The sequence below is a fragment of the Mytilus trossulus genome, chromosome 3 (genome assembly GCF_036588685.1).
Source record: "Mytilus trossulus isolate FHL-02 chromosome 3, PNRI_Mtr1.1.1.hap1, whole genome shotgun sequence".
NCBI classification, from domain to species: Eukaryota; Metazoa; Mollusca; class Bivalvia; order Mytilida; family Mytilidae; genus Mytilus; species Mytilus trossulus.
Window position 1 is genome coordinate 6219028 of NC_086375.1, and position 27241 is coordinate 6246268.

General features: G+C 31.7%; 1 protein-coding gene across 5 annotated transcripts in view; it reads left to right on the top strand.

Annotated features, from left to right (window-relative positions):
• The first annotated feature begins 1526 nt into the window (after positions 1-1526).
• The window catches only part of LOC134710048 (thyroid receptor-interacting protein 11-like), a 42260-nt gene continuing 16545 nt past the window's right edge, over positions 1527-27241 (top strand). For 2 of the 5 annotated variants that reach the window (XM_063570201.1, XM_063570202.1), the window contains exons 1-9: positions 1527-1767; positions 6693-6769; positions 7568-7678; positions 9199-9307; positions 17037-17155; positions 23955-24023; positions 24445-24595; positions 26094-26155; positions 26450-26572. In XM_063570201.1, coding sequence (XP_063426271.1) covers positions 1674-1767; positions 6693-6769; positions 7568-7678; positions 9199-9307; positions 17037-17155; positions 23955-24023; positions 24445-24595; positions 26094-26155; positions 26450-26572 — 915 coding nt within the window. In that variant the 5' untranslated portion in view covers positions 1527-1673. Of the gene's footprint in view, positions 1768-6259; positions 6466-6692; positions 6770-7567; positions 7679-9198; positions 9308-17036; positions 17156-19247; positions 19342-19892; positions 20095-23954; positions 24024-24444; positions 24596-26093; positions 26156-26449; positions 26573-27241 lie in introns of those variants that run through there. The other 3 variants (XM_063570203.1, XM_063570205.1, XM_063570206.1) reach the window with 3 other exon arrangements.

Below are 27241 nucleotides of genomic sequence, written 5' to 3' on the forward strand. Positions count from 1 at the left end.
ACTATACTGCAAACTAAACTCAACTTTTAAGAGATTGCTTATTTTTAAAGATTAATAATTTAAATCCTGATTTTACAAATTATCAACCACTTTTAAAGCTAAAACAACTTTTAAATCCTAAATCTGAGCTTTTGACAGAAATTGGTGACTTTATAAAGCAATCATAAGAATTGCGAAAATGAGGTCCATGTCCATCAAAGGCTACATTAATTACCATTTATAACTATGTTTTTTTTATGTTTATATTTGTAATTCTTCACTGTCTGTATCAAATGTTGTATTTGTGTTTGCTTGACCCATATGGGTGTATTTTTGCAAATAAAATTATTATTATTATTAAGGGAGCTACCATTTGATTTTTATGGGGGGAGCTAGGGTGAAAATTAATTTTTTTTGTCCTGCATTATTTTTAGCTGTAATCTCTGTCCTGCCTTTTCATTTTTCACTCTGTTTGGTCCTGCCTTTTTTTTTTAGTTTATCCTGTAGCGATTTTAGTTTGACTGTATAAATTTGTCATTATGTAACATATCTTTTTATTATTTTTATTAATACGTTTGGGTTAAATTACATTTCTACAGGGCAACGCCCAGTTTTTTTTATTTATTTGAACGGTTTCTATATCATTTAAATTCACCGCCCGGTATCTAATGAACCGCCCGGTACCCCATCTTTGGAACCGTCGGGGTACCGTCCGGTAACCTCATCTTTAAAACTGTCAGGGTACCGCCCGGTAGCCAAACTTTAGAACCTTTGAGGTACCCCCGGGTATCTTTAGAACCGCCCGGTACCCCATCTTTGGGACCGTCGGGGTACCGCCTGAAAATATGTATATAAGGGGATGCGAGAGAGATCAGAGAAGAATAGAGAGATTTGAGATTATAAGCTAGAAGTGTTGAGAGTAATATTGTGTTAGTGAATTAGGATTATTGTTCAACTGTTGTATTATGTCAAACTGATATACATTTAACAGATTACATAGTGATTTGATTTGAAACTTTGTGTTGTGGTTTGTTTTCTTTGTGCCATTTGAGTATGGATTTTACGTAATTTACGCTACCAAAATAACACATCGACAAACACGAATCCATACAAAAACGACAACGCTACAATCCTGACTTTTTTTTACCTAAATTGTCGTCCTGACATTTTTTTTTTGCAAGTGTCTCATCCTTCCTTTTTTTTTACTCAAAACTCCTGTCCTGCCTATTTCATCCTAGCCCCCCCCCCCCCCTAAAAATCAAATGGAAGCTCCCTAATGTAACAATAACGCAAGTAACCTTAGTCTTAATTATTATTGTTACGTTCGTAATTAATCGGATCATTACCCAACCCTGTATTCCGGCAATTAGTCTTCAATGTAACGATAATATTTTTATTATTGTTATATTTTCATGTAACCGTAGCCAGTGCCTGCATACTATGGGGACAATTATTTTACTTTTTGAATCACGTCAGTGTCCTATTCAACGCGGACTTCTACGAAGACACCTGCAGCAGACGAAATATGTTTACCCACAAAGCCCTGTTGTACGTCCGGACAAATATGGCTACCGCCGTGTTGGCAAATCCATAAACACCATTATTTTATTAGATTTTGTCACTTTTAGATGATCATTACTCATTTTCACCTTTGATTATTTATACCTATGATAATGTCCTAACAGAATATTAAGATGTCATGGATTGGGGGCAGTCTTTCGTCAATAACTGGTCAGCTAAGCAACTTGACCAAAGACATCTTAACAGAAGGCACAGAGGAAACAAGTGGTAAACATTATTCATGGTACTCTAAAGGTTCAAATAAGAAAATACGAAAGTATCGTATTTTCCCAATGATAAACGGTTATACACAGTACTGTTTATTTTGAGTAAAACAGAATAGTGTGTCGTCCAATCATGCATGACAACCCTACCTAACCTTTAGTCCGAGATTACTCTGACGTCCAACGGCTGTTTTGTCAGACAAGCTAGGGCTGTGGGACGTCAGAGCTCGTCCCATATCAAAAAGTGGATATTTGCCCACCCAAATTTTGCTTTGTCGCTTCTGGAGCTGACTGGGGGCCTTGGAATTTTATAAATCGGGCATCAATCACTTTGTTTTTCATTTATCTCTTCATTTATGTAAGTTTCACCTACCTGCCAACCTTTATTTTTCTATATTTTAACAGTTTTCATAGGGACCCCTCCATTTCAGCATTTTGACTGTCACTTTCAAATATGGACGTCAAATTACGAGAGAGTTTGTGGCCTCAAGACTCAAATATGCAAATATTTATATTTTTTTACCTCCTTGATAGGAGATTGATGTTTAACATCTAGAAGCAACCACATTTTTTCACCTCCTTTAGAGGAGATCGGTAATCAGCATTTAGTTCCGACCACAATAACAATCGGAAGCTCTCGGATCTTTAGGTAATTGCATCGTAAATGAACCAGGTGTTATAATATGGTCATTTGCACTGTTTTCTCATGGTCACGTGATAATCTTTGAAAATGACAGTCAAATGCTGAAATGGAGGGGTCCCTATGAAAACTGTTAAACTATAGAAAAATAAAGGTTGGCAGGTAGGTGAAACTTACATAAATAAAGAGATAAATGAAAAATGAAGAGATTGATGCCCGATTTCTAAAATTCCAAGGCCCCCAGTTGGCTCCAGAAGCGACAAAGCAGCGCATCTATTTTGGGTGGGCAAATATCCACTTTTTGATATGGGACGAGCTCTGACGTCCCACGGCCCCAGCTTGTCTGGTAAAACAGTTGTCGGACGTCAGAGTAATCTCGGACTACCTAACCTTATAACCTCTATATCTTTAGCCCCTTCAAAGGAAAACATCACAAATTCTGTGCTTTGGGTGGCGGTGCTCATTATTTACAATGGTGCTGTGACTGGATCCCATCATCGCAATTTATCCATGAATTTTGGATCATCCTTCATTGTCCTTCCACTATTCATTTTTGCCATTACATGTATGTACATTATTTACATATGAATATCATTTAATATACCGGTAGTTCATGTTGTATTAGCAATCCACAACAACACCTCCTGACATTTTAAAAGTTATATGTTATAATTAAAAGTTTATGGCGATTTTTATCAAAGATAAAACAAGTCTTTCCACACAGGATTTTGCATTAATATATAAAAGTGATGCCTCAATAATCGTTTAAAATCTCAAATGACCTCACTATCACATACAGAATATATATACAGTGGCTTTGCCTGCTTAAAAAACGTATTTAAAGTTAATGTTCTAAAAATATTTGCTCTTTAATTTAAAATCTAAAAGTTCAGTGTTCACACGGGATTTATACTATATTGTGATTGAAGTATACATTTGTGTATGTATGGTAAAATCTGAAAGTATGTTCACTAGGAATCTGTAGGCAAGCAGGTCCTTTAAGTTCTCCCTACCCCTTCCCCTCTTCATGCAAGTTTATCTTCTGTGCTGTGTCTTTTTGTCCAACTGTACATTCTCTTTATGTGCAGCTTGAAGAAAAAGTTTCTGTAATGGTTTTCCAAACAGGCTGCCTTATATTTATTTAGATTGATGAGTTTTGCACTGTCAAGGAGCATTTGCCTTTTTGTTGCAATGTTCAAGTCATGGAATCTTGTGGTGTTATTCATTTCATTTTGCCACATTTGTATTATACAAATGTATATACAAATGTATGTCCACAAATCAGGCAGGTGGGGTCTGTTTCTTACATGTAGAATTGAAACCGTTTTGTTTGAAGTACATATATGAAGATTATTTTCTGTGAAAACAAATTAATGCAAGATACAGTGACAGAAAGTAATTAATTTTCTGTAACTGTATCTTGCATTAATTTGTAGGAACCTTTACTTAAATAATTGAGCTGATCTGTAACAATAACATCTTCATGCCTTATATATCATGAACTGTAGTACGACACTAGATTAAAACTGACGAGGAAAGGTAACACACGACCACCGAAAAAAAATATTATTAGTGAAGCCCAGGTGGTCATGTGGTCTAGCGGGAAGGCTTCAGTGCAGGCGATTTGGTGTCAAGATATCTCAGTGAGGGAAGAACAAAAAATTTGCGAAAGTAAATTTACCGATCTAACATTGTTGGGTTGATGTTTAGACGAGTTGTATATACATGATATATATATACATGTAAATGAGAGTCAACATCTTCCTAGGTTTATAGCTTTAATAATAAGGATGACTGATACCTGAAATGAATACACAGTATATTAGTAAATGATTAGTTAACATGTACATGTATATATACATTTGTAGACAAGTCTAAATTGAAAACATACTTTGTTCTTAAAGTAAAATCACAAAAATACTGAACTTCTAGGAAAATTCAATCGTAAAGTCCCTAATCAAAAGGCAAAATTAAATGACAAAAAACATCAAACAAATGGACACCAACTGCCATATTCCAGACTTGATACAGACATTTACAAATGTAGAAAATGGTGGATTGAACTTGGTTTTCAAACCTATCATTGTGTTGGATAAAAACAGCAATTTTTATATATGTGCATGTAAACAAATTGTTTTGTAGAGGGTCTAAATACCGGTCAAACAACATTTTGAAAAAAAAACATAAAACATTGTAAAAGCAAAAAAGTATATTTTAACAAAACGCGTTTGACTATATTTGTCATTGCTTTAGGTGTTATCCCCATTTGTTTGATTAAATATTTCTCTTAGTTGGAGGCAGTATGGTTGTCTATAATAGCTTTCATCCCCTTTATTTGAACTTTGGTCGATATATTATGTAATTGTATCATTGACAGTACATGTACTAGTCTTATAACCACATCCCCTTCTTTTTATATGGAAACTTTAAATTATATCCTGGTAGTTAAATCGCAATAAGTAATTTGTTAAAGTTGTTGTTCTAGAGTTGTAGGACTTGACTTACGCAAATTTTGAATGTATCTGATAAAGATCATTTGTTACATACATATAACACATTAACTTCAGAGTTTGCCTAGATCAATTTACTCAGGTTTCAAATTTGTCCTTTACTTATTCAGATGCTTCCTGTAAAACTAGATATCCTCATGGTCAGGTTGGGAAATGTTCAGGCTGAATTTCACACAACTAGATACTTTGGCCCTGTCTTGCGATATTGTACCACATGCATGACATTTACAAATCCATTAAAGATGAGTGTATTAAGTTACAATTTTTCTCATTTGCATCTGTGTCAGTTTGTTCATTTTGGTCCTTCAGAAGAGCAACATAACTAATTAAAACAGCATCAGTAATGCAATTTATGACATGTATGAAGTGTATAACCAACTTTTAAGTTTCTATATTTAGTCTTTGCATTCTCAGATGTGAGAATAGTGGGCTGGCTATCTGGCTGCTCACCTCCAGAAGCAGCTGGTAAAGATATTTCTCTTTTTGATAGGAAAATGTATAAATTTATATATATAAAAGAAGATGTTTGTATGATTGCAAATGAGGCAAATCTCCACCAAAGACCAAAATGACACAAAATTAACAACTACTGTACAGGTCACTGTACAGCCCTCAACAATGAGCAAAGCCCATACCACATAGATTAGATTAGGAACTGTCAATACATGAACAAGACACATGTGAGGAGAATTCAAATGTCATACATGTTTATTAAAAGGATAATTATAAATGTCCTTCCCGAAATTTGTCTGTAACTTCATTCAGAACCTAAGTGACAATTCAAATGATAAAAAAAGAACAACTGTCAGTTAAAATAATCCACTAAAGAAAGCTCCTTTTTGACTTTATCATGCTTATAGGTCACTGCTAGGCATTTTTGTCAGAATTGTCCATTTCTTTTTAAACTGTGTGGACTTCATGTTTGCACACTTATTTTTGTGAATTTAATTGTTTGTATTAACATGATTAAGGACATAAAAGTTGGATTCAAATCTGAATGTCAATTTATTTAAATTCTTTAATTAACCACTGTTTGTAGAAGCGCCTGTGACCAAGAAATATGGAAGGACATTTGTTAAAGAATTTTATTTCTTAATGTTTAATCATTTACATTATTTTAACGATTATTCTCACATCGTTTAGTAGATTTCATACAAAAGTTATCCATAGCATTTACTGCTAAGCATGGAGATATGTTGTGGTTGAAGTATTTGTATTTTATTCAAAGTCAACATTATAATAAATTTAGATCTTCCTTCAATGTATAAACTTGAAGTAGAGTTTCTATTGATTTATGGAACAGTGTTTTAATTTAAAGTTTTATCAGTAAAGTTTGAAGGCACACCTATATCTAAAACATACAGATTGGAAGCGCTTATCTCGTTTTTCCCGGCCAACTTGCAGATGGTTGGACGATCGTTAGAAACTGAAGTATGTGTCACTTAGGTTAATTTACAACAGTAAGCCGGGGCTTTTTGTTTGCTTTTGAGGTAGACGTGGCGAGCTATGCAGGATATAATGGCGTCCCTTGCTCATCTGTAGGACGTTTCAGGTAGAGTTTTTTTTTATTTTGGAAACTTATATTTGCGCCTTTCTTTGGTTTTTAGGAAGATATGTTTTACATGTGATGTTGGTTATTTACATTTTGTATGAAATTTTAAAAAAAAAGAAAGGGTAGTAAGCATAGTTTAATCAATACATCGGGTTGTCATGTTTTTTTATCTGAAGTTAGTCATAATTGTTATCAGACATACCTTATATGGACATTTTGTTTTATAGATCAAGGAACAGAACTAATCATCGCTAAAGAAAAAATACAAGATTGTCAAAATATTATAACAACTTTAAATTCTGAGGTAAGCATTGGAATGTTGAAAGACCAGTTGTCGCAACTGCTTTTTTATGTGTGTTTTTTTTTTTTTAGCAAAAATCACTTCTTCATGTTCTTAGTCCAAACATGCAATTATAAGATTGAAAAGAAAAACTATGCAATGATTTGGACTATAAAAAAAATTGCCTGACTGCATGATTTACATTATCAATTTGGTTTCGTGGAGTTGTAAATAAGTTTAGCTTATTTAAGGATACTGTAAATTCAGAAATTATTGCGATGTTTTTATTATTGTGAAAAATTTGTTTTTATTATTGTGAAAAATTTGACAAAGTCATAATCGCATAATTTGAATTTGCATTTTGAAATTTTTCACATGAATTTAAAAATATAATTTTTTCTCAATATCTCTAAAAATTACTTAAATATAAATTGAAATAAGCCCTTATATTATGTCAGACTGTATGTATAGCTTGATCTATTTCCATTCAAATTGTTTTATTATTTGCATGGAAGACATATAAAAATGGTTGGCCTTTAAAAGAAGTTTAAATGGTTCTATATTTTCTGTGCTCCATACTAATTTTCAAAAGAAGTTTAAATGGTTCTATATTTTCTGTGCTCCATACTAATTTTACCTGTAGGTTAATTTAATCCCCTGCACATGGAACATCTTTCACCATTAAATAGAAAGTTAAATAAAGGATAGTTTGTATTTAGTATTATAATTATCTGTTAAACCTTCCACAATTGTTTGCTGAGCTCTTTGTTCATTAGTGTTTACATTTGTTAATATTTACACAGTATGACAAACTAATTTCAGAACGAACGACTGAAACAACTCAACCATGATTTGGAAGAGAAAGCCGAATCCTCTGAACTGCAAATCAACACTATATCTCAACAATATAGACAACTTCTGGAAGAAAGGCAGGTATGTTGTGTACAGATCAGTAAATCAACACTTTATTCTTTGATTACATAACAGTATAACCTTGAATTTTTTTTAAATGAAATAATATTTCATCTTATAGACTTTCAAAATTGGAAGAGCTTATACAAATTAAGTCTTATTTTTGTCATACAGGTTGAAGGTCTAGCTATTGAATGATCCAATTATAACTATAGCTAGCTCTGTTACCACCCATAAATTTGAGCACACATCCTCTTGTTACCCTTTTTCACAAACACTTTCAGAAAAAGTCAAACTTAAGAACAATATGAGTATCAAAGATGCATTTGGGGATTATTTCTTGTAGCATCCTTTAATAACCATGCTTCTTCTATCTGAATAAAGAGTATTTTAAATCATTAATAATTTATATGTCATATATGTACTTAAATTTATTAATTTTGGGCCTCTGATTTTCACATTGGGTTCCTAATCTTTCAAGCATCAATTTTCTACCTTGCTTCTTATTGAAAAAAAACCCACCTGATTTCTTCTCTTTATCAATCTGTCAACATTCATGGATCTGGGAACTACTTTTGCTAGGCTTAACTGAAAATTCAAGTAACAGCCATTAAGGCCTTAAATTATAGCCAACTATATATTTTGGCTTTTTCTCATTGTTGAAGTCTGCACTTTGTTAAACTATAGTGGATAGTCTCATTGGCAATCATTCTTCATCTCCTTGTTGTTTATATGGTCACATATAGATATAGGAAGATGTGGTTTGAGTGTCAATGAGACAACTCTCCATCCAAATATCAATTAAAAAAATTAAACCTTAAACCATTATAGGTCAATGTACGGCCTTTAACACAGAGCCTTGGCTCACATGGAACAACAAGCTATAAAGGGCCCCAAAATTACTAGTGTAAAACCAACGGTCTAATCTATATAAAACAAAAAACGAAAAAAGAGAAACACAATAGTTTTAATAAGCAATTTCTAATATAGCAAAAAAGAAAGGCAAAAGTAATAACCACACAATTGACCTTTGATCTTTTGTGAAAAGTTCTCAAGTCTCATTTTATATTGGTAGTGAAAGGGAATTACCAATTTCTTTAATCTTTTAAGTATTGACAATATAAAACTCAAAATTTTCAAGCTTTTAAGTACATGTAACAGCAATATAAATACCAAATTATTAAAGCTTTTACCTATCAGCAATATAACATACCAAATTTTCAAGCTCTTGAGTATAGAAAATATAATGGACTAAATTTTCCTAGCTTTTGTCAGTATCAGCAATATAAAACACAAAATTTTCAAACTTTTAAGTATCAAAAATACAAAATATCAAAAGACAATATAAAAAGTAACAGATCCAGAAATTTTCATAAGTGTGGGCCCACTGACTGCCCAAGAGGGGCCTGCTCCAGTCACGCTTCAGTGATTCCCTAAATAAGCAACCAAATTTTTTCCCAAAAAGGGGGGGGGGGGCTGCTCCCCCCTAAATCTGCCTCTGTAAAAAGTAAAAGAATCAAATTATTTGGAACTTTTTTCAGGCAGAGATAAAGAAGTTGAAGGATGATCATCATGAGTTACTGTTACACCAGAGTACCACAGACTATGGTCAACAGAAAACAGAGTATGGAGAATATAACATGTCAGATGGTTAGTACTTTCTCATTTTATAAATGGAAGCAAATTCACCAAAAATTATCCTGTCTCAGAATGGCAGCATTAATAGTAATATTTTATATGTAAGATAAAATCTCTTTAGAGCTTGTGTTTTCTAGGTTGATAAAAACATACTTTTATTTTTTTTAATTTTATTTTGTATATGTCTTAAGGATGTTTGATACTCTGTTAAAAAATAACAAGCTTTTTAAAAGACTGTTAGTTAAAAAATAACAAGCTTTTTAAAAGACTGTTATGAAATGATAATATATAATAAAGAAACTAAAAACACAGAAAAAAATGGAGGGTCTGTGTGCTTGTTTTCGAGATGTAAGCCATTGAAAATTTGCCGGGAAATAATGATCTCTAGATTTTTCATACATTTATCATTGGCACTTTTTTTGTTTCAAAAACTATGAAAAAATAACAAGAATTTTATAAGATTTTGAAATACGGCTTTTTAAACGATGCAATAAAATTATGAAAAGAAATGTAGGGGTCAGTGGGCAAAATATTTTAATGGCAATACATGTATAAACCATTCCGAAAATCTGTCAAAAATTGAAAAAGTAGAGGAGCAAACATCCTTAGTGATAGCTGATGCAATAAAGCATGATTTAGGTACTCATTATTGAAAACAGGGAAGGAAATGTTATATACAAACTCATGAAAAATTTTGTCCTGATTTAATACCTAACCAGGTGATTCAGGTAGTAATCTATATGATCTATTTATGTGGAGATTATTCACAGTGAATGTTGGTGTTTCACTCTGAAATATCACTCTGTATGTCACTATATAGTATAGTTTATACACATGAGAAGGCTGTAAATCAGACTGATCACCTAAATCTACTGAATGCCCTGTAAATAATATAGAATTGACCAATTTATGCTAATTTTGTAGCATAGATGGACATCTTTCATAATATATACTGTTGACATACAAACTGATGGAAATTTGCAGTAAAAGTTACTTCTGAAACCACTTTTTCTATAACGTAAGGGTACCCAAATTGCACCTAGTACCCAAATTGCACCTATTCAGAAAAAATAGCAAGGGAAATCTTGCAACATTTCCTAGAGACTAAACAATTTGTATTTTTATGATTTGATACTATGCACGTCTTTCAACATAGGTAAACATATTTAGATATGCACAAAACGTTCACAGTATGTATCAACAGATGGACTGTTTACTGAAAAATCAAAATGTACGAAAACGTCACCATGCGACGTCATCAAAACGTCATCTTTTTAAAATTCGCAAATACAATATATTATAAGTATCCATTTCATAAAATATGAAGTGTTAGCATGGACAAATATCCAATTGTTCAAAATATTTGAAGAAATTAAACAGAAGCTCGGTTATTAGACTTTTGACGATGTGAATTTAAAAGCATGGATGCAATTTGGGTACTCCTCATTACAGAATCATGGATAGTTTGGAGGTTGATTCAAACCCAATTTTTTATGACTCAATATGGATTAAAAATCAAACTGGTGTACCTATACAACGAAGAAGGATAGAGCTATAAAATAAACACAGTATGGACAATTTTTTCTTGCTCATAAAATAACGTAGGTGAAAAAAATGTCAAATTAGGTGCAATGTGGGTACCGTCACGTTACATCATTTATTTTTAAAATTCTGTTAAAGTATAGAAATTTAAGCCTAATTATATATTTTTAAAAATAACCTGTTTGTTTGTCTGAGATTGATATAATGGGAATCAATTGAGAAACAGTTTGGCTATCTTTTTTTAAATTGATAAATGTATTTATTCAAATTTCCTGCTTCTGACGGTTGGACCCCCCCCCCCCCCCCTCCCCCTTAGTTTGATGAACTATGCAATTGAATGGGGATATATAGTTAGAACACCTCCCCTGTTTTATCTTTAGTTGGAATACCTCTTTAAAAATTGGCTGGATCCACCCTTGTTATTAGATATAAAAAGTTGTGGTAAGAGTGCCAATGAAACAACTCTCCATCGAAGTCACAATTTTTGAAAGAAAAATCATTATAAGTCAAACTGCAGTCTTCAACACGGAGCTTTGGTTCACACATCACAGTAAACTTTCAAGGGCCCAAAAAATGACTAGACATATGTCAACTGCAGAATCCATGCGAAGTTCAGCTTACTTCCATATTCTCCTTCAGATAATCATTTGTAGTGCTAAAAATAGTTGTTTTGGTTGTGAATACTATATATATTGTCCCTGCTTGTGACACAGGTGACGCTTAATGTTTATCAGTAAGATTGTACTCCTGTGATATTAAGGTCATTCAGAATTCACCGACAAACATTCTTCTGTTGGCCTTGGAGGCTATATATATTGTCATCTGAAGGTCACACGAGAGTGAGAAATTATTTATACAAAAATAACCATTTCCAAGGTCAATTACCAATATTGCAATGGTCAATTTTTCAGTGGAATATAAAAAAAATAAAACTTGTAAAAATACAAGTGGATGGAAATAGGGAATCAAGTAGGAGAACAGAGAAAATGAAAATACTGCAAATATTTGAAGGTTGTCATTTATGGTTTTTGAGAAAGTTTTTCTAGTCAATAGAATATTTGGATACAGAAAAGTTATGAAAGATTTGACCTTTTGGTGTAATAAAAACATCTTTTTTTCTGTTGTTTACGAAAGATTAAAAAAAAATCCTATTAAGGTACATGTGACATTTATAATATAGTCTGCAGAAAGTTATTTTTGTTACTACAGTATTTGATGTTGTTTTTTTTTTTAATTTGATATGTATTTAAAAAAAACACTTTTCATTACGGTCATGTTTTAGTGTTCTTTCTTCCTCAAATTATGAGGTCAAACTATTTAGTGGTCAAAGTAAAACTTATAACTACTGTAATATGAGCCTTTCAACACTGAGGTTGTGAGTCTGAATCCAACACATGGCAAGTTTGATCGACTCAAATCTCAATGGCCTTAGATTGTCAGTTTTCCTATATAGCACCACGGCTAAAAAAACACTTCAGTGTTCATGTGGCATTAAACATCAATCTTCCTAAAATTATGAGGTCACAAAATTTGCATTCCTGTAAATTACATTTCACCCCTCCTTTTGTTTGAATCAGTGCATTTGCTGTTCATGCTGTTGCTATGTCTGTTATATTGTCCACAAATGTCAAGTAAGTAGCTTAACTCTTCGGAATTCGATTGAGAAACTCTTCTTTGTCAATGTTATGATATTAATCATGTTAGTAATTCAAGGCGAAAATACTATATGTAAATTATATACTGTGGATTCATTTATTTTCGTGGGTACCAATTTTCGTGGATTGAGAAAAATTTACATGTTCGTGGATATTTAATTATGTGGTTTTGCCTAAATTTGCATACAAGCCTATAGAAAATTTGGTGTTCGTTGAACATTTAATTTTGTGGTTTACCTGTTCCCACGAAATCCACGAAAATTGGTATCCAAGGAATAATAATGAATCCACAGTAACCTGATAAATTTGAAAAGCTGATGAAAAAACGAGTAAAACAAATCTAGAAACAGATAAATAAAAAGATGATACGTCCAGTATATATATCTGAAAACCTTAAACATCACTGTTTTATTACCTAGCATTTTTATTTTGTTTTCCCTTTTCATACATTCTCCAAAACAAAATTTGCATCCATATTATGTCATGGGATATCTGTATCTGCTTCTGCATCTGAAGAAATTTGGTTCACAGACAAAAGCTTCATGATAGACTTTGATAAGTCCTAAAACTGTCTTGAAATGTGGGAAATAAGCTAACAACGCTATAAATGATTGAGCATTTACACCAATTCCTTAAAATATCAGAAACTTTCTGATACAGTCATGCCAGTTGTAAACTTAAGTTTCAGAGTCAAATGTTTTAAAGCACTCAGACAGACTTGATAAACAAACACAAGCCCTACAATCTGCTAGAAAAAAAAAGGTTGAAAGACGAGTGAGTGGTAAAATTGTCTGAAAAGATGCCTTACAACTCACAAGCTAAAATGCTTTAAAGAAATTTGATGTCAGATTATATATTGAGCTTATAAGTCAAACATAATTTTGTATTGATAAGTCACAGCAAGTTATTTGTTTCAAAGATTTTTTTTACCGCATTTTCTCACAGAAAAATTTATCCAATAATATTGCATGTTACATTTTAATGAAATCTTTGTAGGAGAGCCGATTTTTGATAGCGTTACTACACAACGTCTAATCTGTTCTGTTATCGAGTCAAGTTATGCTTTTATCTTGAGAAAAATAGAACATTTTTGTATTTTCTATAAATGGAAGTTTGTCCTAACTTGTCACTGATATCTTATTTTATCAATAAGTTTGTTAGATATCAAACATTCTGAATTACTGTTTTATGCCTCGAAAGATGTCACCATACGGTACCATGTTATTTTTGCATGGTGATGAAAGTTTTGAATGATGTTCTTTTTTGCAATAATTTTATTAGTTTTAAATATTTTTGTTCATTTATGTAATCATTAAAATTAAACTAGGACTTTTTAGGCTCCTTTTTATGTGATTAGGTAGGCAATATCAAGCAATCAAAATTTGATTTTTGGCCTAACAAACAAAACATCCTTAATTGAACCCCAGGAAAACTGAAATATTACTTATATGTAATCATGATCAACTAAAACTTTCACTGATAATATGTATATATATTCAATTCCAAAAAGACCATACCAAAACTCTATGAGTAAATAAACTTATCATAGATACCAGGACTAAATTTTGTATATACACCAGACGCGGGTTTCGTCTACAAAAGACTCATAGTTGACGCTGGAATCAAAAAAAGTTAAAAAGGCCAAATAAAGACGAAGTTGAAGAACATTGAGGACCAAAATTCCTAAAAGTAATATTAACATACAGGAACAAATTCTAAACCCTAGCTACTTATATTTGAGAAACTAAAGTCTAAAGGATTTCACTGACCATCTGACACTAAGAAAACAAGGGGTACTTGAACAAAGCTCACCAATGAATACCTCCAATTCCCCATAAATTTGCATAGTGTGTTTTATGTAATTCCTAAAAATCTTTAATTAAAAAAAAAATAATTATAATGTCAGATGCATATTGTGAACAGACATACCAATTGACAAATGAACAGAGGGGAAACATTAATTTTACAACGTTGCTTCAATAAGTAAGAATATTATATATAACACACCTATCATGCCTATGGGAAAAATCCAGACCCTCTCAGATAAAAATGTTCAAATGATATCTTTCAGACCCTTTCTACATGTAATTATATTAAGAAAAATTGTAGACCTTCACTGACACCAGATAAGAGCCTCATTAGTAATAAAGTAAACAACCTATTAGACAAGACTAGAGCCTCACTTAACTTGCTGCCAACATACAAACATAATCTCAAGGTACCAGATTAGACCCTCGCTGAAGTTAGTCATCATGGAGGGTAAATTTCTCTTTAGAATAGACCCTAACCTAACTACAAACATAATCTAGGGTTCCAGATTAAACCCTCGCTGAAGTTGGTCATCATAAAGAGTTCCAGATTAGACCCTCGCTAAAGTTAGTCATCATGGAGGGTAAATTTTCACTTCAGAACATGAAGCTATACCCAGACAAGAGTAAATAGAAATCTCAATTGAAGGACAAATTTATCATGTTTGTAGTGACAAGTGTAAGCTCCTTTCAATATTTGTTTAAGTTTTTTAAATCTCCGTGCGTTTTACACAAAAATTACCTGCCTTTTTTAAACAAGATAAAAATATATTAGACATTATCAGCTTTGAATTGTTACACATAGGACTTTGTATAGTTCATTTTAGGTGAAGGATAAGAGTGCTTTAGACAATTGTTCTGACAAGAAAGTTGGTACACTTCACCACTTCTTGGAGGTTCAGTTATTTAACATGCTTTTTAAACATTTTTGGCAGTTCTAAAATTATATTATCGGAAATACCTTATGAAATTATTAATTAATTTATGGAGATGACTAAGACAGACTAACTTGTTTTTAAAAAAAAACAAACATTTGTGGATTTTAAATAAACCATTTCACAGATTTACTTTTCATCTGAAGGTGAACATGTGCTTGCACACCTTATTTCAATTTCAGTGATTGTCTGACAAACAAAATTTCCTTTTGGAGCATTTATTTTAAAAGTCAGAATTATTTATAAATCCGAAAATTTCAAATGTGACCAAAATTCACTTTTTTCGTTTTCGAAAAAAATAATTCTCCCAAATTATCAATAATTTTATTTTTGCTCTTTAGAAACAAAAACATGTATAGGCTCGTGTTGAAGGCCGTACTTTAACCTATAATGGTTTAATTTTTAAATTGTTATTTGGATGGAGAGTTGTCTCATTGGCACTCACACCACATCTTCCTATATCTATATATTATTATATATATATATTTCGCTATTAGTTGTAATTGAAAATTCTAACAACTTGATTAACATATATACCCCACACACTTTATTCAAATCATGATTTCCAAAAAATATCAATGGACACAGTGGGAATTTTGTAAAGGTAAAGAAATATTAAAAGTCAGCAATTTTCATACAACCGATTCCATCAAATCACAGGTAGACAAACAAAGTTACCTTTAAATTAACCAATTATATTTGGTGTTAGAGTGATAATGTTATCATAGTCTGACCTATTTATCTGATAACATTTGATCATGCTGTTTATTAGTTGTGGTTAGACCATGCCAGCATGTATCCAGCCAATCTCCGACTAACTTTGAGATCAAAGCCTTGATGATGTTATTGTTGTTTGGTCTACAAGTGTCTGTTTAGTACGGTGTGGTCACACTGATTGTGGTTAGACCAATGTCCATGTCTGTATGTATGCAGACAATCTCCGACTAACTTGGAGATCAAAGCCTTTATAATGCTATTGCTGTATGGTCTATAAGTGTCTGTTTAGTATGGTGTGGTCACACTGATTGTGGTAAGGGTTTAGTATTGTGTGGTCACACTGATTGTGGTTAGACCAATGTCCATATCTTTATGTCTTTATTTTTGTTCCGCCTATATGTGCCTGTTGCTCATCCAGTGGTCATACTGATTGTGGTTTAGACAAAGTAAAAGTTGTGGTTAAGACATAGTAAACATTGTATCTTTTTCCCCAAATTATTATAGACATACTAGTGGCAATATCAAACCCTATGGCTCAAAACATATTTACAAATCAAGTTGAAGAAATTAAGATAGTAAAACATAATCAATTGATAAAATTATTTTGGGTAATTTAGAGAATTCCAGTTGTCTTTGAATTATTGGTAGTTATTGTTAGCCTCTGCAAATCTTTAACCACAAACAGGCACGCCTCTGGGTGTGGGAATTTCCCGTTGCACCGGAGACCTATTGGTGACCTTCTGCTGTTGTCTGCTCTATGGTCGGGTTGTTGTCTCTTTGACATATTCCCTGTTTCCATTCTCAATTTTATTGCATAATATTTGTTTTCCATGCCTCTGTCTCTCAGAACCAAGTGACTGGGACACCAAAGGGAAGTAATTGTCAAGAGTACTTGCACATGCTCATGCTTCCTTGAAACTCCCCGCCGAGACTGGTCTGATGTACTATTATTTCTAATGAGCTACTTCTTTGTCAAAATAAGTTATAGTCTCAAGTTTGAAAAATTAACTATTTTTATTATTTTAATTGTGTAGAACTTGTTGAAAGGGAGAGGTTTTTCAAATAGATATATTTCTAATTCCAGGAGCACAGGATGATTTGGACTTCAGTGATAGCATTAATATGCAACATGAGATCAATAACCTCAGGAAGGAAAATCGTAGGTTACAGACACAGTGCAATCAGCTGAAGGCTTTGTCAAAGGTTAGTTATTTATAGCATAAAATCAACTGCTTTTAGGAAGGTATAGTATAGGCTTCAAACACAGTGTAGACTTTGTCAACGGTGAGTTTAGTGACAATATAAAAGTGCAGCATTAAAACAAGTGTCTAAGGAAGGAGAATCGTAGGTTACAGACTCTGTACTATCAATGATTGCTTTGTCATATTATAGGTTAGTTGAGTGGCTGTTTTTTTACATGATATATTCAGTCTGAATTTAGCTGCTTTATGGTAGGTGTAGCATACTGTGGATTCATTAATATTTTTAGATACCAATTTTCGTGGGTCAAGGTAAACCACGAAATTAAATGTTCAATGAATGACAACTTTTCTATAGGCTTGTATGGAGACTACAGCAAAACCATGAAATCAAATATCCACGAACATGCAAGTTTTCTTCAATCCACAAAAATTGGTACCCACGAAAATAAATGAATCCACAGTACATAGGTTACTGATGGCTTGGTCAAAGGTGAGTTAAATGTCAGTATAAACGTACAGCTTGAAATAAAAAAAACATTACAAAGGAGAGACATTGGTTATTGTTGTAATGTGGTCATTTCAAGGCTTTGTCAAAGTTAGTTCAGAGTCAATGATGTTGTATATTATGTTTGTTTTTCCTTTGTTGTTTTGTACATATATCAGGCTGTTGGTTTTCCGATTCGTATTGTTTTACATTTGTCATTTGGTGGCCTTTTATATCATACTACATGTACTATGCAATATGGTCTTTGCTCATTGTTGAATGCTGTTCATTGACCTATAATAGTTGACTTCTTTATCATGTTGTTTCTGGCAGACAGTTTTCTCATTGTCAATCATACCATATCTTCTTATTTTGATATTAACTGAAAGATTGCATGGTCATAGACAGATAAAGAGTCAGTTTCATCAATTCTAGCTAATTAACAAGATGTAAAAATACCACATTGGATCCCTCAAAAGATGTAGAAATGCCACATTGGATCCCTCAAAAGATGTAGAAATGCCACATTGGATCCCTCAAAAGATGTAGAAATGCCACATTGGATCCCTCAAAAGATGTAGACGTGCCACATTGGATCCCTCAAAAGATGTAGAAAGGCCACATTTGATCCCTCAAAAGATGTAGAAAGGCCACATTGGATCCCTCAAAAGATGTAGAAAGGCCACATTGGATCCCTCAAAAGATGTAGAAAGGCCACATGAGATTCTTGTAAAGATGTAGAAAGGCCACATAGATCCTTGAAAAGATGTAGAAATGCCACATGAGATCCTTGAAAAGATGTGGAAAGGCCACATTGGATCCCTGACTAGATGTTACTAAGAAATGCCACATTGAATCCCTGACTAGATGTAGAAAGGCCACATGAGATCCCATACAAGAAGTTGAAATGGGACCCATTACAAAAAATATGCCACATGGGGTGCCATATTTAATCTCTTCTTTAAAAGAATGAGTAGTATTAATGGCAATTCTTTGCGAGATTGAGAAATGCCACTGTTTAGATCTGGCAAGATTTTGAAATAACAGAAAACTGACGGATGGATGTTTAAAAATGTAAAACATTTCCATCTTATCTGAGCATTATGTGTTTTTAGAAATAAAAGTTAATTTATTTAAAAAGTGAAATAGTTGAGAAATTTCACATTCCAATATATCATGTAATAAATTCCCTAAAAGAACCCTACCATGATTTAACAAGAAAAAACTTTAATTTTAAAAATAAAATCTGAGATTTTTACATATAGTTTAATTTAGCATGCTTGAAGTAAAATTACATTGCATTGTTAACTGTATTAAAGTTGTTTGAAATCCTATAGAATTGAAAATAGAATGTCCTTATTAAAAAGTTGTGAAATATTGTACCATTGAAAGGGTATTAGAAATGTTTAGATATTGTATTTTAACATTTACAAGCGTTGTGATATTGACACAAGACAGGAAATTGGTTGTCGTTTTATTCTTTGTTGAATTTGACCAAAAACTTGTGTGATATTAATATAGCTACCTGTATTTTACCTGTGTAAGGACAAATCTATTCAAACTTTTATTACTCAATCTTTTTAACCGATCACATCATTTCAAGTGGGTTTTTTGTTTATTTAATTGTTTTATGTTCAGTGTGTCAGCGTCGGATAGGATGTCGTAACTGTGAAATACTATTCAGGTTTTATAGAAATAAACGTGTAAGTACCTTAGTACTCTTATACTATTTTTTTTTTTTTAATAATTTCAAGCACATGTTTTAATTTTAAAAAGTATGGCTAGACTTTTTTTGGTTTTAACTCTTTTCAGTGATAAAAAATATAAAAGGTATTGAGGACATGTATGTGTATATTTTTATCTCATGTCCGTGTAGTCCTACTTTTTCCGTCAGGTTGAAAGCGCAATATGTTAGAAACATTTGAATATAATTTAAAGCCCCACCCAAATGGTAATCCAATTAAAATGTCATTTTATTATTGATTCGTACATTACATCACAAAAATCTTTATTCAGTTTTCGCAAAACTGGCTGAAAAATATTTTCTGAATATGTACCTGTAAACACCTGCTTTTATCTACCTTTATATTTCACCTGTTAATTAAGTAAGTTTAGATGATATTTGTAATCCCTACATTTAAAATTGTCATGACAGTTGGGCCCTTATCTGTGGTTAGATAGGTTGGTTTCTAAGAAGGCCATCGCTGATAAGACCAGCTAAAGTAACTGTTGTCAGTTGTTTATCATTAGCGTTACTTAGGACGGGAGGAATTCTACTGTGCATGTTATCAGCTCGGCTTTAATCTGCTCGGTGGTAAGACGGTACCATTGCTCTAGCTGGTACGAGATAAGCTAGGTCAGTAGAGGCCAGCTTTCCCAGGATGTTAGTTGCTGACTCACAGGATCTATTTCTCTCTACGTAATTTTTATACGCCATGAATCGGACTCAGTGCTAGGTACGTACAGTTTGCTTTTTAAAGTGATATGTCTTGATGGTTCATTTTCTTGTCAGATTTGAAGGGAAGTGTCTGCATATGGTATATTTTAACATTTACATAATATCCATGCCAAATAAATCAGTACTGAGTAGTTACTTGATTCTTACAATGCATGAGGTTTTTAAAGTTCAACTGTTTTCTTCCAGATGTTTCTTTTTTCATTCTTTTTTGGTTAACAAAATTTGAAAGGGTTTAAAAAAAAACTCGAGCTTTTTAATCAAATTTTCCAAGTCTGAAAAAAAAATGTTTCAAAATTTTCCATTTCTCAACATGCATTATAAAATGTCAGCGAGAGTTAGCCATATTTTACTGTTAACTTTTAAGTTTAAATAGTGTAAAATAAATGATAAATGGTTTCATCCAAGGTTTTTGTAATGTGCATAGCGTGTCATGTTTAATGTAAGTTATGTAAAGAAAATCGCAAACTTAGCGCAAATTTGAATGAATTACAATGGTCTTGTCAATTTTATCATTTAAAATATAACAGTACAGGAAATGCGTTTAAAGTTAATTTGAATAATTTATGCGTGAAATAGTACTAAAAAGTTGGATTTTAAACTTCTATCAGATGGCATGTACTTTATAGTTGTTACATGAGAGAAGTTTTTTGTCATAAATTATTTTTGTTTAATTGTCTAAAATATCTGTTCCATAAGTTTTGAAATAGCAGGAAAAAGATTGGTTTAATCTTTAATCTGAATTTACAATCCTTTAAGAAAAAATTGTTTTAGAAACTAAGTTTATTTAGACGCAATACTATCATCTTTCTGAAAACTGATTTTTGAATGGATAGGCCAATATGATGATCTTTAGAGAAAAAAAATAATCTTGTAATATTTTGACCTTTAAAGATCGTGACCTTATAATTCGAACAATAGATGAGGAAGCTTTTATATAAATGAGGAAGAACTTTGATCTGTATTCCCAAAAAACTTAATACCTTGAAGTTAGTCTTCATTTATAGGGAAAAAATTATATGAGTTTAAAGCTCCCTGTTTTTAATAGTTTAAGGCTATTTCGTTACAATTGTTAAATATAGAGTTACCATAAGTCACATGATTTCAATTACTTGATTCTGATACCTGAGAATTGTACCTTTTTTTTTAATTGAAAAATCATTTAATTTCATTATAATTGGTCAATTTGAAGAGGGGTACTTGTTCCCCATACCCCCTTTTAATCTGCACATGAAAATTAGTCATTTCTTATGTCAAGTCCCAAACTGATTATAAATTTCTTTCACCTTTTGTGGTAGAGATATAGGTATTTGTTTTCAGATAAGAGCTAAGTATTAGGTGACTCTATGCAAAATAATCCATTAGTCAGCAATATTTAAATTGAAAGGTTTTCTTCCTGAAAAAAAGAGGTTCTCATTTAAATTACTTAAGGTAAGACTAAAAGAAGACTTCTATGAGTTGATAAAGGACTGAAGATTTAAGGTAAATTCCGTTATAAATTTCAGTAACAAAACCTAGCAGGTATTGATGTAATTCTCTTTATGTCTGATTTTATTTTATTGAATTGGTAATGAAAAGGCAGGTTCTATGAATATGTAACATGTAGAAATGTCCCTAACAACCCTATGTACTGTGTCAATATACAGAGTGAATTACGACAAGACGTGCTTCAATGCACAATAAAAGGCTTTGGTAATGAAGGAAGTACTGCACCCTGTCTCAGGTAAATCTGTCTACCAAAGCAACCCCCCTTTTTTCACCTATCAGTAAAGGTAGGTGTGGACATTGAGGCTTATCAGTACTACAGGTAAATTTAAATTTGAATTTGAAATCGAATTTGAATTTGAATTTAAAAGTTTCATGGACTGAATGACATTGCTTGTTAAAATGAAAGTAGACCTTTTATCATGTAAGATATGTCATAAAAATGCATGTCTACATGTAAATTGATATGACGCATGTCAATAAGTGGTATCTTAAATTTAGTTCAGACTGGATCATACATTTATAACTTGTTTCTTGTCTATTAATAGTTGTCATTTAAGTCATCAAACAGCAGTGTAGAAGACATTTATTTTCCCCGAGGCCAAAGCTCCATAACTTTATGGTTCTCATTCTTTGCCACTTTACCTTCTCTGGTCTCCTGAATGAAAAAAAATCCTATATTCTTTCTTTGAACAATATTGGAGATTTTGTTTCCATACCTGCCAACTACCATGACTACTCAAAATCTCCACGAGGGATTTTAAGGACAAGAGTCCCCAAATGCATAATTTATTCATGTCACAGGTGTTTTAATCAAATTATGATATTCTGGTTTTGATAAGAATTTACATATTCTAAAATGCCATTTTAATTCTTTTCAAAATATTTTTTGAGGTATTCAGTTTATAATATGGGTATTTCATGAGTCATGCCAAACCCTTCATGGTGAAAATCCGTAATAACCATAGAAAGTTGACAGGTCTGTGTTGCAGATTTTGTAATTGGAAACATGTGTAACATTGTCATTCAGGGCCTTTTAAGTTTACTACATATGCAGGATGGGTTTTGTTCATTGTGGAAGGCCACACAGTGACCTATAGCTGTTAACATCTACATGTAGGTCATTTTGTCCCTAGTGGAGATTTGTCTCATTGTCCCTGGTGGAGAGTTGTCTCATTGACAAATGGCAATTATACAACCTCTGTTTGTCTTCTTTTTCATTGGTCTGCTGTTTCATTGAAGTATACCCCATATCTCCTTTTATTCGTACAGATAATTTATTTATGCCTAGATGATTATATGATCAGGACAAAAACTTTCATATCTACTTTTAATATATATCAGATAATTTACTCTCTGATCAAGATAAAAACATCAAAATTTTAATCATCTTATATACCAGATCAAATTAGAATTACCTTTACCTTAATTTGATCTTTCCTTTTCTTTAGTGCAGTTATGTCATGTATGTTATTCATTGCATAGAAGGTTTTATGTCAAATTTGAAATAGTGGTAAAATTACATATATATGTAGTACCTATTTTAAGTTTAAATGTATAGAATTCATGTTAAGGTTTAAAATTTATGTTTTCTTTTTCTTGTCATTCTTTTTGACTGTGGAAGAATTATTTTGTTGTCAAAAAATTGGAAATCAGAAAAATTAGTATTTATACTTTATATTGTAACTAATTTTCTCAGAAACTGTTTTCATTTTAGCCATTTATACTGAATACTTTGTTGGTGTTTTAAAAAGTATTTTTTACTTTGTTTAATTGTGTATTCATATTAGAATGAAATAATTTTTACTTTTTCATAAATTGCTCGAGAATATACATGTTGGTTTACAGTGGACACGAAAATTAGTATCATACGAATCTGGCAGAGTGAAACATATTACTCCCCTCCCCCCCCCCTGAAAGCTGGGACAGTTATGTAACAACACATGAGAACAAAATTTAAATAAAAAGTTTTAAAGGGCTTAAAATTGACTCATCAGAACGGGACCTATCACAAAACAAATATTTGGTTTGATAAATTGAGGTCTTAAAATATGCTGATTTTCACATCTATTTAAATGATCTGTAATTGGTTAGAAAAATTTGGATGGTAAACAGACTATTCTATAAAACATTGACAAAAAATCAATGTCTTGAAATTTAACCTAATCATTGAAATCAATACATCTTGGAGATGATTGTTCTATATTTTGACCCGACCACATGTTCTAAGGTTTAAGTGCTAGTGATTTTTTCGTGGTGGAACATACTTAGTTCTGATTTTTGTCGACCACATTTGTACTTTAAGTGTGTAGTGATATTTGAGTTGTAAAACCTGGCTTGTTCTGATTTTTATCTTGTGCATGTTTTTACTTTCAGTCAAGTGGTAATGTTTCAACAGACGATAAACATCAAAAGGAAATAGAAGATTTACAAAAGAAATTAAAGGTAACTTTTAATGATTTATAACGATGATTTATTCTATACTAAAGTTTATTGCTTAGTTCAGTACAATACAATTCAGAAAATATTTCTTACAAGGAAAATAAAAAAAAAGAAAAATACTGAATTTGTCTTGCTTTATCTCAATTAAAGCTGATTGTATTATAAATGAAATATCATTTCACACTATTTAAAAATAATAAGAAGTGTCAAAATTTCTCCACATCTAAATTGGGTTTAAAAATTGGGATGTCTTATTCATTACACATAATCACAAGAGGAGTGCTGAAGGGCTAATTTAAGTTGCAGGACAAAAATCAGACTGTGAAAAATCTAGAGGTTGTATTGCTTCACTGAAAAGATATTATGGGATAGACAACACATTTTAACACAGGGGCTGGATTTAAAAAAATATTTTTTTTTGTAGGAAGTTACTCAACAGTTGGAAACAGAAAATGAGAACCATCAGCACGAAGTGGCCTCATTACAAGATGTCCACCGTCAAAAAGCTTCCATTCTTCGGAAAAAATTCAAAGATGAAATTACACAGTATAAACAGAAAATCAATGAATTGGAAGGTAAGTCCTTTCCCATAATGCATTGCTTTAAAACGAAAATTTCAGGGGCAGAACCAATTTGCACCAATGACAGTTTTGAAAAGGTATCAATTGTGCCACTATCAATTTTTCTGATGGTATTTATTGCGCCAATAAATGTAATCAAATTGCGCCACTTTTACCTATATATTCTTTTTATCTATATCATACATGGAACATCTCCCAAATATCAAAGGTAACTATAAAGAGAAAAAACTCACAACAATAAAATATTAGGAAGCATTTGTTTAGTAATACATCAAATTGTGTTGAAGTAAATTTATGATGTAATAGTTATGTGCAAAAATAGGGAATTTAAGTTCATTTCAACAAACTTTCACCTTTTATTAGGAAAAAGTTTAAGAATGGAAATATAATGTGTACTTATAATTTTGACGGGACGTATTATGGTATACAGGTATCCGTCCGGCTGTCCGGCGTAAACATGTCGCACCATAACTTGAGAACGACTTATCCAAATTACATGAAACTTAATATAGTTGTTTCTTATGATGGTGAAAATAAGATTAAAACTTTTTGAGTTACGGCACTTTGTAACTAAAACAGGGGTGTGTTTTTTTCACATGTCGCACTGTATCTCAAAAACGATACTTGATTATGGCTTAAAACTTTAAACACTGCTTTAAGTTCTCAGTTATATTAATCTTAATATCTGTATACTTTTTGGTGATGATTCAAAATTTTATTTTTGAGTTATTGAGTATTTTGTAAAAAAGGGGGAGGTTTTTTTTACATGTCGCACCATATCTCATAAACGATTTATGATTATTGCTTAAAACTTTACACATGTCTTTGTTATATTAATCTAAAGATCTGTATACTTTTTGGTGATGATTCAAAATTTCATTTTTGAGTTATTGAGTATTTTGTAAAAAAGGGGGAGATTTTTTTTTCATGTTGTGCTGTATCTCAAAAACAATTTATGATTATTGCTTAAAACTTTACACACTTCTTTGTTATATTAATCTAAAGATCTGTATACTTTTTGGTGATTATTTAAAACTTTTTTTTGGAGTTATTGAGTATTTTGTTAAACAGGGGAGTTTTTTTTTTACATGTCGCGCCACATCTCTAAAATAATTTATGATTATTGCTTAAAACTTTACACACTTCTTTGTTATATTAATCTAAAGATCTGTATACTTTTTGGTTTTGATTCAAAATTTTATTTTAGTGATATTTAGTTTTTTGTAAAAAAAAAAAACAGGGTTGGGGGTTTCACATGTCCCGCCGTGTCTCAAAAACAATATATGATTATTGCTTAAAACTTTCTCAGAAACTATTTATGATTATTGCATAAAACTTCCACACAAGACGTCGGGCATATCATGCGCTCATGGCGCAGCTGTTTATTAAGTTTTAGAGTCACTATTCTCATTAAAACTACAGTTTTATTTTGGAATAACAGATAAGGGTAAATATCTATGAAACATTACTAAGATATTATATCTCTTTTTAGATGGTTCTGGAAATGGGGACCAACAACATGTGGTTGTCAAAGAGTCACCAGAATGGAAACAGGTAAACATTATTTCTATTGAGTTTCATCAAAATACTTTAATTTTGCGCTTTCAAAAATTGTGTGGGTTGGAGGACAATATTGTGCAAGAATTTTTCAACAACTTTCACAATAAAAAAAACTTTTTATATATATATTCACTTTGCTTTAAGATTGATAAAATGTTTATTGTAATAAATATTTTATATAAAAAAAACATAATATGGAATTCTCATGAGAAAAAGAACTTGAAACAAAAAATAATCACTTATCTCAAAAATTCTTTAATAGAAATGTTTCAATTTTTTTTCTTATAGTTGGAAGAAAAGCTGAAATCATTGGAGCTTGACCATAACAAACTAAAGAGAGATCATGAGATTGTGTGTCAGGAGTTAAAGCATGCTAAAAACCAACTTCTAGATCAACTCGACTCCAACCATGTACATATTGTTTTATTTTTTTTACATTAGTAGGGAGGTGGGGTGGAAGTTTGAAAGGTTAAGAAACATTAGTTTATATTAAGAGAATTGAGACATGACCATGTATTAAACAAATATAGTTTTTTTTATTGCTGACCTGTATCTTAACAGTTATTAGAGTTGTCTTTCTTTTTGGAGGTTGATTAATGCAAATTGCTAGTAAAAAATGTGCTATAAGAAAAATTTGAAAAAAATCAGAATTATGATTGAGAAAAATTCAGATATAACTGAAGATTCCTAGTGTCAACAAAATTGCAGTTTGAAAAATACTTGAAAGAAATTGAGAAAAAAAAGTCTTTTAAATAAAACCAAGGAAAAGGGGGATAACTGTTATAAAAAAATCAACTACAAACTTTTTGTGGTGATGGAGACCAGTTCCGTTGTCATTTTACAAGTATAAATTGTTGTTTGAAAAAAAGCATGTTGTTATTAAGGATCTCTTAGTTTTCTACCCTCCATTCAAAAAGAATGAATATTAGCCTGGACAAAGGGGAGATAATTTGAATTGTCCCTTACAGTAACTTGATCAAGGGAGTTAACTAATTGATTTGATCACATGTTATCGTGTTGCTGTTAGTTTTACTGCAGATATTTTATCAAACACATTTTCCTTACAAAGTTTAGGAGTTT